Source organism: Nycticebus coucang, chromosome 10, assembly GCF_027406575.1.
Source record: "Nycticebus coucang isolate mNycCou1 chromosome 10, mNycCou1.pri, whole genome shotgun sequence".
NCBI classification, from domain to species: Eukaryota; Metazoa; Chordata; class Mammalia; order Primates; family Lorisidae; genus Nycticebus; species Nycticebus coucang.
This window is the reverse complement of record NC_069789.1, coordinates 49,639,737-49,652,210: the sequence shown is the minus strand read 5'-3', so window position 1 is coordinate 49,652,210 and position 12,474 is coordinate 49,639,737. Positions and strand designations below refer to the sequence as shown.

General features: G+C 36.3%; 1 protein-coding gene across 1 annotated transcript in view; it reads left to right on the top strand.

Moving 5' to 3' along the window:
* PPP2R5A (protein phosphatase 2 regulatory subunit B'alpha) overlaps positions 1 to 11,515 on the top strand; it is an 82,881-nt gene extending 71,366 nt beyond the window's left edge. Inside the window, exons 5-13 of the mRNA XM_053604088.1 lie at positions 339 to 469; positions 3,060 to 3,119; positions 4,019 to 4,127; positions 4,790 to 4,843; positions 6,197 to 6,247; positions 6,465 to 6,584; positions 6,672 to 6,799; positions 7,641 to 7,742; positions 10,329 to 11,515. Coding sequence (XP_053460063.1) covers positions 339 to 469; positions 3,060 to 3,119; positions 4,019 to 4,127; positions 4,790 to 4,843; positions 6,197 to 6,247; positions 6,465 to 6,584; positions 6,672 to 6,799; positions 7,641 to 7,742; positions 10,329 to 10,461 — 888 coding nt within the window. The 3' untranslated portion in view covers positions 10,462 to 11,515. The remainder of the gene's footprint in view (positions 1 to 338; positions 470 to 3,059; positions 3,120 to 4,018; positions 4,128 to 4,789; positions 4,844 to 6,196; positions 6,248 to 6,464; positions 6,585 to 6,671; positions 6,800 to 7,640; positions 7,743 to 10,328) is intronic.
* The last annotated feature ends 959 nt before the right edge of the window (positions 11,516 to 12,474 follow it).

The window sequence follows — 12,474 nt, the reverse complement described above, 5'->3', positions numbered from 1 at the left end:
AACATTAAAAATCCCTCAGATTTTAACACTAAAATTGTGAGGTCTGTTTAGTAGTCAGAGAGTAGGAAAGTATTTTTAAATCAGTGGTAAGGCAAAGAAAAAGTCCACTCTTTGAAGTGTTTCTATTTATTGTATCATATTTTGACATGAAATAAGTGAAAATAAATATTACCTAAACTTTACTTTAGCTTCCTTATTTAGCATAAATAAAACCAATCTGGTAAAGCAGAATCTCTGAAATTTTTTTTAAAGATTTTATGGGTAATTTTGAAATGAGAATAAATTGAAGTTTTAGCTCAATTATTTTTTAAAAGTAATTTCTCAGATTTCTTTTAAAGCTCCTGGAGCTTTTTGATAGTGAAGATCCCAGGGAACGTGACTTCTTGAAGACTGTTCTGCATCGAATTTATGGAAAATTTCTTGGATTAAGAGCATTCATCAGAAAGCAAATTAATAACATTTTCCTCAGGTAAATTAGTCATTTATTTGTATATAGTACTTTTTTCCCCTTCCTACATATCTTCTTTTTATTCAGGTTCTTTTTAGATTAATTTTTAATATCTGAAATCATAAATTGAACTGATGATATTTGAGTCATTTTTAGCCTATTTTGTAGCTACCATATGATGAGATCTATAACATTTTATTTTTATTTTTTTCATTATTTTTTTTTTAGAGACAGAGTCTCACTTTATTGCCCTCAGTAGAGTGCCAGTGGCGTTACAGCTCATAGCAACCTCCAACTCCTGGGCTTATGTGATTCTCTTGCCTCAGCCTCCTGAGTAGCTGGGTCTACACGCACCTGCCACAATGCCTGGCTATTTTTTTGTCGCAGTTTGGCTGGGACTGGGTTCGAACCTGCCACCCTCAGTATATGGGGCCAGCGCCCTACCCACTGAGCCACAGGTGCTGCCCAAGATCTAACATTTTAAAAACTAGTAACTTGGGCGGCGCCTGTGGCTCAGTGAGTAGGGCGCCAGCCCCGTATGCCGAGGGTGGTGGGTTCAAGCCCAGCCCCGGCCAAACTGCAACAAAAAAAAAAAAAATAGCCGGGCGTTGTGGCGGGCGCCTGTAGTCCCAGCTGCTCGGGAGGCTGAGGCAAGAGAATCGCGTAAGCCCAAGAGTTAAGAGGTTGCTGTGAGCCGTGTGACGCCACGGCACTCTACCCGAGGGCGGTACAGTGAGACTCTGTCTCTACAAAAAAAAAAAAAAAAACTAGTAACTTTAATCTAAGTGATAGAAGTAATGAGGGCAACTTTTAATAGGTTATACCAATGTTACTCATTTTGAAAATTTATTGACCGAATTTAGCTATTTATCTATTTGATCTTTTTGTTCAAAATTTCTGTTTATAAATACTGTTTAAATCAATAGTTCTTGGGCTTGGCATGGGGGTTCATGCCTGTTAATGCTAGTATTCTGAGAGGCTGAGGCAGGTGGATTGCTAGAGCTCAAGAGTTCGAGACCAGCTTGAGCAATAGCAAGATTCTATCTCTACTAAAAATAGAAAACCTGAGACAAGAGGATTGCTTGAACTCAGGAGTTTGAGGTTGCTGTGAGCTATGATGCCATGGCACTCTACTTAAGGCACCAGAGTGAGGCTCTGTCTTAATAATAAATAAATAGGCTTGGCGCCTGTGGCTCAAGCAGCAAAGGCGCCAGCCACATACACCTGAGCTGGCGGGTTCGAATCCAGCCTGGGCCCACCAAACAACAAAGACGGCTGTAACCAAAAAAAAAAAAAAAAAAAGCCGGGCGCTGTGGCAGGCACCTGTAGTCCCAGCTACTTGGGAGGCGGACACAGGAAGACTCGCTTGAGCCCAGGAGTTGGAGATTGCTATGAGCTGTGGGTGCCACGGCACTCTACCCAGGGCAACAGCTTGAGGCTCTGTCTCAAAAATAAATAAATAAATAGTAAGTAAATAGTTCTTGGAAGGCCTTTCATTTGATTTTCTGATCCCCACTGATACCAAAATCCACAGGTACTTAAGTCACTTATATAAAATGGCATAGTGTTTGAATATAACCTCCACTTATTATAATACCTTATACTGTATAAATAGTTGTCCTATTGTTTTTTTATTTATATTATTTTTTATTGCTTTTTAGTTGTTGAGACAGTCACATTCAGTCACCCTGGAGTTGACTGCCGTGGCATCAAAGCTCACAGCAACTTCAAACTCTTGGGCTCAAGCAATCCTCTTGCCTCAGCCTCCCAAGCAGCTAGGACTAGGGCGCCTGCCACAATGCCTGGCTAGTTTTTCTCTCTATATATACGAGGTCTTGCTTTGTTTAGGTTGGTCTCGAACTCCTGAGCTCAAGCAATCCACCCACCTCCACCTCCCTAAGTGCTGGGATTATAGGCGTGAGCTGCCATGCCTGGCTATTGTGGGGTTTAGAGAAATCCTGAGTAATAATGCCCTTATTATATACATGTATCAGTCCTTATGTCTTAGATTTTCCTGTGAGTAGAGGTTTCCTGTTTTGAAAAGTATTGAGAAAAATCCATCTTTTGTATAAAATAAATTGGGCACAGTGGTTCATGCCTGTAATTCCAGTACTTACGGAGGCAGAGGCAGGAGGGTTGCTTGAGTCTAGAAGTTTGAGACCAGCCTGGCCAACATAGCAAGCCTCTGTCTCTGAAAAAAAGAAAAATTGCCAGACCTGGTGATTGGTACATGCCTATAGTCCTAGCTACTTAGGAGGGTGAGGTGGGAGGATCACTTTGCTTAAGCCCAGGAGTTTGAGGCTACAGTGAGCTATGATCATGCCCCTGTACTCCAGCCTGGGTGACAGTGAGGCCCTGTCTCTAAATAAAAACTAATAAAACATTCCAGATGAAATGATACTGTTTTCTTTCCATATGGCAAGTTTTAGCGAAGGCTGTATGTATATGACTTAATGATTCCTCTGAATTAATTAATTTGGGGCAAAATAGCTTATAAAGAAAACCTAAAGTCATCATACAGCTGCTCTTTGGATTGAATTTTTCACCTTCCTTCCTGTTTCTCTTAGTGTAGTTTTCTTTTTTATTACATCTATCTTTATTTTGAATTCAGGTTTATATATGAAACAGAACATTTTAATGGTGTTGCTGAACTCCTCGAAATATTAGGAAGGTAGGTCAGGTTTTTTTGTTCTTTTTATGAATTAAGTAATTTTGAATGTTTTATATGTTAGAATCTTAGCTCTTCGTGTTTTAGAAAATTATTTTACATTTTAGAATTTAAATACAGATCATAAGCTACAGTTTCTCAACTAAATTCTTATTACAGATTTTTAAGGGGCCAGCATAGTAAAGTATTGCCATATAAGATACCTGTTTCAAGACCAGCTTCTTGCTTTTGAAGCTGTGGCATGTTTTATACCTGATCTTGCCAGACTGCCAAAGAAATTTATGGGATGTGATTGAGAAGAGATTAAATAAGCGGTAGTGAATCTTTGATGAAACAGAAAGAATTCTTGTTCAGATGATGGCCATCCTTAATCCATTTGTTCTTTATAAAAGAAACTATAGTTTTTGGTTTTAGTTTATATGAACATTTTGCCTTCCTATTCACTGCATAGCAATATTAACTTGAGAGAATTTTGAAACATCTTTCTTGCTCTTTAGAGAATGATTTTAGTTTCCTTTATTAATATTCAGAAAATGATTATGGAGAACACTACAACTTAATTTCAGATTACCCAACATTTACTTCAGAAAATATTGAAAATTCTGTATAATATCAAGATTGTGATAGTGAGTCTCTGTGTGTTTAGGGAGGGAAAATAATGGCTTAAAGTGGCATTTATACAAAATGAAGATAGAAATTAATTTTCTTTTGGGATCACTGAATGACTTAGAGGAATAGATTTCTTAGTACCACCTAAGTCTTCCTAAAGTAGTTTGAAAATGAAGAGTCATATACATCAGGACTGAAGCAGAGCACTGTTCCTTATTTACTCAATGGATATTATAACTTTTAGAAACTAAGTAGTAACTTTTAACCCTTCCCCTGCCTTTTTTTCCCTCCAGTATTATCAATGGCTTTGCACTGCCACTGAAAGCAGAACATAAACAGTTTCTAATGAAGGTTCTTATTCCTATGCATACTGCAAAAGGATTAGCTTTGTTTCATGCTCAGGTAAGCTTTAGAAAAACTCTAAATGAAATGAACATGGTTTCAAAGGCAAATCAGTATTAAAGGCAGAGAAACTGAGAAATGTTGAGATGACAATTTTAGGTATAATTAAGCAATTTGCTTATAAAGTTATTCAAAGCAATTTTGTATTATAACTTTAAAATGTTATGATGTTTAGTTATTAAATTAAGAACTGTGAACTTGAAGTATAGATATAGAAAAGATAATATCAAGTATTCTTTATTCTAGTTCAGGCCCTGACCTATTTAACTATGTAACTTTGAATAAATCCCACATGATGGCAGCATAGTTCTCCCAACCACCATAATCCAGTAAAAGAGGTTTTGGTCGCTGTATTAATATTCAGAGAATAATAATCAGCATAGACATGCACGTAGGAACATGCTAAAAAGCGAAATTGTTAGCTATAGTCTTATTTAACTTAAAAATTACTACTAAAAATCTTTTTTGAATTAAAAGTTACTTTTAAGGTTAAATTTTCATAATTTTTCCACAATTGAATATATACTCAAAATAGTAAATATATTTTCATATATTGAAATAAACTAGAATAAATGTTGTCAAAACATAGTCATTTTTCTTGGCTAAATATTAAAAAAAATCTTGGCATCACTCAGTAATATAAACCATGCCTTACCTTTTAGCTAGCCTACTGTGTGGTACAGTTCCTGGAGAAAGATACAACTCTAACAGAACCAGTAAGTGTTATATTTATTTTCCTGTTTTTGGTCTGCATTAATAGCATTTCATTGTAGCATTCTTTGTAAGAGTTTATTATATAGTAGTAATCTGAGGTTAATCTGCATTTGAAAAGGGGAATTGGGTACAGAGAGTTCTTTTTTTGAGACAGAGCTCACTATGTCACCCTTGGTAGAGTGCTGTAATGTCACAGCTCACAGCAACTTCAAACTCTTGAGCTAAGCTATTCATAATGCTCTTGCTCAGCCTCCCAAGTAGTTGGGACTACAAGTGTCTGCCACAACGCCCAGCTATTTTTTGTTGCCGTTGTCATTGTTGTTTAGCTGGCCCTGGCCGGGTTTAGACCCACCAGCCTTGGTGTATGTGGCTGGCACCATAACCACTGTGCTGTGGACGCTGAGCCAAACAGAGTTCTTTATGAATTTTGTGTGTTGAATAACCCAATAGAGTTGAGATGTATGATGATAGGATCAAATGACCCCAGTGAAATTTTGGTCATATAATCTTAACTGATAGCAAGAGCTCATGCCTCTAATCCCAGCAGTTTGGGAAGCTGAGGCAGGAGCATTGCTTAAACTCAACAACACAGCAAAATGTTTTTGCAAAAAATTTTCTGGGTGTGGTGGTATACACCTTATAGTCCCAGCTACTTGGGAAACTGAGGCAGGATCATCGCTTGTGCCCAGGAGTTGGAGATGGCAGTCAGCTATGATTGTGCCTGTGAACAGCCACTGTACTCTAGGCTGATGGACGGTGAGACCCTGTCTCAAAAAAAAAAAAAAAAAAAAACCAACAAAAATAAAAACTATTGTGAGGGTTGAGGGGAAGGTCCCCAGATGATTCCCTCAAGTTTTGTTTTTAGCAATAGGATTTGTCAGAATACATTTATAATCTTGCAATAAAGGTTGCTTATGAATCAGATTAACAATTTAGTCTTTTAATCCTACTGTTTACTATGTGTCTATAAAAATGAAAATTCAGGAGAGCAAAAAAGATAGTTATAAAAATCAGAGATTCAAGAAAAAAATAGATGAGGCAAAGTAAAAGGAAAACATAAAAGCATAGAAAATATTTTCACCTTGGTGAAATAAGTGTTTTGAGAAAATGCATGTTAAATCTAGATATTTAAACTACGTTCTTGAAAAATAGCAAAGGGTTAAAGGATTAAAATTGTTTTTTAATGAACCTTCTGAGGCTATCCCCAGGGATGCTTGAAAAAATTATATACTTAGTATTCTCACTTTTAATTGGCTAGATATGTACTTACCTATTAATATTTCCTTAAGATAGATTCAGTGGCTGATTAAGTAGCTTCATTGTTTAATTCATGATAAACTTTGCTCTTTTTTTAGGTGATCAGAGGACTGCTGAAATTTTGGCCAAAAACATGCAGTCAGAAAGAGGTGGGTTTTGTTAGAATTTCTCAATCCCCAGGATATCAATATGAACCATGTTTCTTTGGGTTGGCTGCATTACTGCTGCTAAGGAGCAGGAGGTGTGAGACTTGGTAAAATAGCTGTGCCTTATAGTAAATTACTACCCACTTAGATTAACATGCTCATTTGTATGGATTCTATATTTGATATATTATGTTTCTTAAAGAAAATTTTTTTAACCTAGGTGATGTTTTTAGGAGAAATTGAAGAAATCTTAGACGTCATTGAACCAACACAATTTAAAAAAATTGAAGAGCCACTTTTTAAGCAGATATCCAAGTGTGTATCTAGTTCTCATTTTCAGGTATGATGTTTTCAGTGAAACTATTTTTAATCTCTTTTTCTCTTTCTAGCTTTGGCATATGTAAATTTTTTTTTTTTTTTTTTTTAGGTTGCAGAAAGGGCATTGTACTTCTGGAATAATGAATATATTCTTAGTTTAATTGAGGAGAATATTGATAAAATTCTGCCAATTATGTTTGCCAGTTTGTACAAAATTTCCAAAGAACACTGGAATCCGTAAGTATCTTTTATTTTGGTCATGTTTTTCTTATAGTTTTGGTTTTTTAAACTTTTTGCCATTTTATTTCCTACCCTCAGACGTGAAACTATACAGATTTAGAACTTATTCCAAGGTTAACATCACAGTTTTATTCTGTTCCATATTTTAGATACATAGAGCTTTACAAAGCTGTAAATATTATGTGTCTGTATGTTCTTTAGCTTATGGTCTTAATGTTAATTTAAAATTGCAAATCTCTGTAGGTGTGACTATCTGGTGTAACATTCTGCAGCAGTGTCAAACTCTTTTTGGGGAGACCAAATTAACTGCAGAAGACATTGGACTACTCACTTAATTCAGTTGTATTGATCTGTTCCTAATGTGTAGTCCTAACTATACAGATAGCACTGACCCAGGGGAAAACTGAAGTGCTTAAGATTATAGTGATATTTAGAACGTATATATTTTCTCTCTAACTTCTATATTATCTTTATCCTGCTTGCTATTTTGTTCTTAACAAGTTTTGCTGGTTGGCTCTTTTTCATCTTCTTTTATGTTGTTATTCAAGGTTTCAGACATGAGACTTTAGAGCAGAAATAAAGATAACCAGAACATTTTTAGCTAAGAGTTTATTCTAAGCATGATGAAGTGGGAAAGATGTAATTTTTTCAGTAAGACCATCTCTACTACTGGCTGTGTGACCTCAAGCAAATTGAAAGTCTTTTTAACCTAAGTTTTATCATCTCTAAAATGAATTAAATGATTAGCCAAGATGTAAACTATGTTAGAGATGATAATGTTACATTTCCTCTCTGTCAGCAGCATCAATAATCCAGGACTGGTTTATTGTCATTTCAGGACCATTGTAGCACTGGTATACAATGTGCTGAAAACCCTGATGGAAATGAATGGCAAGCTTTTTGATGACCTCACTGGCTCATACAAAGCTGAAAGACAGAGGTACTCAATTTTTTTTTTTTTTTTTTTAGGGGTACTTGATATTTTGAATTACCAAATTGTCTACACATTTTAGGTTAGTTGAATGTGATTCAATTCAGAAATATATGTTAAAATTACAGTGTTTTAAAAAATCTATTGTATTACATTAAGCATTATAAGTCTCTTAAATGCTTGTCATTTCCAGATAAACTAGCCCCAGTATTTTTATAAATTTGTTAAGCAAAAAAGCATATTAATAATTTGAGGTTGTTAAATATTTCCCCTACTGGTTAGCTTATGATTTAAATGTGGATAATAAATCCTAGTTATTTCAGCTCTGGGCCTTATCTATATTGTGAAATACACTTTATGCTGGATTTTAAATACCAACGAATACAATTTGATTTCTTTTTTTTGATTGATTGTTTTTTGGACATATCTTCCAGTTGTGCAATTTGATTTCTTACCTTGTATTTATGAAAGTTGATTTTGTCCACAAGAGGTTCCTTCCACAGGGAGCTCTTTAACTGTTTTTATTACAGTTGATAGTTCTTATGCTGCAGATTATCAGAAGGTGGTATTTTGAAGTCAGCATATTTCTCCTTTTGGAAAAGGGAACTCATATGATATGTTTATGGCTTTTAATGTACTATTAATGTTCGCTACAATCGTATGTATTTTAGAGACGGACAGCACATATCAGCCTTTAGGAACATGCCTTTGTGATTACCTCTTTTTAAGAATTTAACAACCTACTATAAAATAATCATTTCCTTCTCTGTATCTATTTTAAACTTAAGAAGGGCCTTTTAAAACTAAGTGGGCAGTAACTGTTATACCTGAGCCCACACATCATTTGAGGATAATAGCTACCATTTACTTCTAATCAGTATATTACCTGTTCTGTTTAGAAATTGACTACAAGTTCCTAATCTTGGTTTTCTTGTGTTGAGTTAAAAATGGATAGTCCTTCATCAAGGCCATCCTAGCCCATCAATAACTAACTCAACGTATTGTTTCTTTTTTTTTGGTTTTTGGCCGGGGCTGGGTTTGAACCCTCCCCCTCTGGCATATGGGACCGGCGCCCTACTCCTTGAGCCCCAGGCGCCGCCCTGTATTATTTCTTTTAAATCGCATTCAGGCAGGAATAGAAGTTAGGCACATGGTTTGAGCTTCAGGAAGCACTGGGAAGAAAGAAAAGTTGACTGGGATCATATGGAACTAAATACATACCTCACATGACTAAGAATAATCACTATTTCTTACTATCTGCATAAATTAGAAAATACTTTAAAACAGGTGTCCAACCTACAGCCTGCATGTGGATTTTGTGAGGACATTTGTGCTTATCTGTGGTATCAGGTTTCATGAAAAGTATACGCAGATTTTTTTTTTTTTGTTAGTTGGCTTTCAACAGTGTTTAAGTATTAATGTGCTACCCAAGACAACTCTTACTCTTCTAGTGTGTGGCAGCGAAAACAAAAGGTTGGACAGCTTTGCTTTAGAAAGATTTGTCCTTTTAAATCATACATAATTCCAAAAATACAAGCCTGTGTTTTTACAAGTCCATATATACAGAAGATGCCCTTGCCAAAAAAATGTACACACATTGGAAAAGGCTATATTAAAATTGTAACAATATGACTAGGTCATTGCCTCATTTATAATCCTAGCACTCTGGGAGGCCGAGGTAGGTGGTTTGCTTGAGTTCAGAAGTTCAAGACCCATCTGAGTGAGAGCCCATTTCTACTAAAAGATAGAAAACCCGAGGCAAGAGGATCACCTGAGCCCAAGAGTTTGAGGTTGCTGTGAGCTATGATGGTATGGCACTCTATTCAGGGTGACAGAGTGAGATTCCATCTCAAAAAAAAAAAAAAACTAATAATATATCCATACTAACGATGAATACAAGTTACCTTGAGCACCTCTTGTGACTGCAGAAGTCAAACGTGACTTGAATATTTGTAATATAGTTCTTTTCTTAAAATTTTTGTGTATACATTTGGCACCCTCTGTACATCTTTTCAGAATTATCTGGTACAAGTTATTCAGAAATGTTTTCCTTGGTGTTGAAATTAAGTAGCTGAAAGCACATATAAGATGATTTCCTCTGTTTTTGAGAGATCATTTAAACTTTAAATTTTTCATTTTACGTGTAAGAAACAGGAGATGGTTAAGATACAAACTAGTTAGCGGCTTCTGCATGGTGTGGTGAAGGGCAGGGTTTCAGCCTGACCTAGTCGACAGCCTCTTCTGTCTTTGTTTATAACAGCGATGTGACTAGTACAGCAAGAAATTTACATGAGAAAATTAAGGTTAAAGTACTTTGTCAATTGTAGAGCACAAATCATGTGTACTGATGGTAATAAAATATGAGGGAAAGTAACAACTTCCAGGTGGTACAGGAGATGCACAGACTTAGTAACTACACTTAGGAGAGTGGCAGGAAGAAGTTAGGTGCTCCAGGTTATTTGGACTTCAATGCTTTAGGAGAGGCAGGTAAAATGAAATATGGGAAAGATGTGTTCTCCAGTGGTTTGCCAAACAGTACGTCTCTTCGAGTTCTGAAATAAATTTCTGATTACAAAATTTTTGGTTTATCTACAGAGAGAAAAAGAAAGAATTGGAACGTGAAGAACTGTGGAAAAAATTAGAAGAGCTAAAGCTAAAGAAAGTTCTAGAAAACCAGAACAGTACTTATAGCACGGACAGTATTCTCAGCACTGCAAGTGCTGAATAAAAAAAAAAAGCCTATCTCCTCTGCTGGATAGGCAGTTTTGTATACTTTTTTGAAATATGTAAAAATTACCAAAAAAACCTCATCAGTATAATATAATTAAAAGGCCAATTTGTTTCCTGGCAACTGTAAATGAAAAAATACACGGACTAAACATAGCCCTGTGCTATATCATGGCCACAGTATATTGTAACTTTTGTCTAATCATTGATGTGTCACTTCTAAAGTTTCACAGAAACGAATGAATTTTATCTATGATATGAATGAGATAATTATGGGAGTGGTAAGAATTATGACTTGAATTCTTCTTTGATTGTGTTGCACATAGATATGGTAGTCTGCTCTGTATATTTTTTTCTTTTATAATGTGCTTTTCATATTGCTGCAGACCTTAGTTATATCCTAGGAAAAAGAACACTTCCTAAAATAAAACTAAGGTATCATCCTTATCCTTCCCTTTGTCTCTCCCAGAAATAGGATGGGGGGAATTACCTGCCCCAAGTCCTCCCTCACTGAAAATATTACTGTACTCTGGAATTAGAGTAAAACCTTAAATCTCCAGGTTTTTAAAAGCACAAAATATAAATAAAAGCTGGGAAAGTAAACCAAAATTCTTCAGATTGTTCTTCATGAATATATCCCTTCATCTGCAACTCCCCGGAGTGATGAACAGATTAGTAGAGACAGCTCATGTGAATACTCAGCTTGCCTCTAAATTCATTCCTCTTCCTCTCAAAGGCTGAAGGCAGGGCCTTTCCAGTCCTCTACCTGCCCTTCCCCCAAGTCCCTCCTAACCCAGGGATGGAGGCTTTGAGTCCCACGGTGTGGTGATACCGAGTGCTAGCTATCACTGCCTGGCTTTATTTAAAGGAAATGCCGTTGACTATATAGGTCTTGTATGTTTTTACTTGGTCAAGTATTTCTCACATCTTTTGTTATCCGAGTACCATTCCAATCTCTTAACTTACAGTTGTGTGGAAAAACTGTTTTGTAATGAAAGATCTTCACTGGGGGATTGAACAGCATTTAATAAAGTCTATGTTTGTATTTTGCCTTATGTCATCTTTGCTATTTTTGGCTCTAACGTTAGGCATACAGGAGAAGCTTGTCCCTCTTTATAGATACACACATATATTTCATAGAAATTTTTGAGAAAATTTGAGGGATGTGTTCTAATTAAAAAATAGGAAGATTGTGTGCTAGAATGAAAGTTCCAGACATTTACCAAAATATATCTGTTTTATAGAACATATGCCCCAAATTCTAAGCTTTAGGCTATCCTTATATGCTCCTTCCTGTTCCTGTCAGAGGATCGGTTTGACTTACTTGGAGGCTAGTTTTAATTATAATCCATAATAAATAACCACTTTTTGTGATAAGCAGGGAGACTGTAGGAATTACAAGTCAGACATTATTATTATAAAGCGTTTTCAATTACTAATATTTGTGCTTCAATTAAAAACTCCTAACACAGGTTCTGCACACTAATCATGAAAGCACTTCCTTTCCCTCTCTGTGGCCCTGGAAGAGATGCTTCCTTTTGGTACAGGGTCACATTTTACTGCATTCTCTAGTAGCAGGTATTATTAAAGAGCCACCTTGTTGTGGCCAACAGATGAAGGTGCTTTTTCCAGATTCTCCACACCAACACAGGCCAAATAAAGGTACTGCCAACAGCTCAGGGACAGCACAGTTGAAAGGATGATCCTACTACAAAACAGACTGAAAAGGCAAGCCCTTCTACCTTTCCAGAAAGCTAAGGTTAGATCTAAAGGTATATTTTACTGAAGAGTAGCCGGACTGGACTTTCATTTCTTTGAACAAGTAAAAAATGTTCACTTACGGCGGCACCTGTGGCTCAGTCGGTAAGGCGCCGGCCCCATATACCGAGGGTGGTGGGTTCAAACCCGGCCCCGGCTGAACTGCAACCAAAATATAGCCGGGCGTTGTGGCGGGCGCCTGTAGTCCCAGATACTCGGGAGGCTGAGGCAAGAGAATCACTTAAGCCCAGGAGTT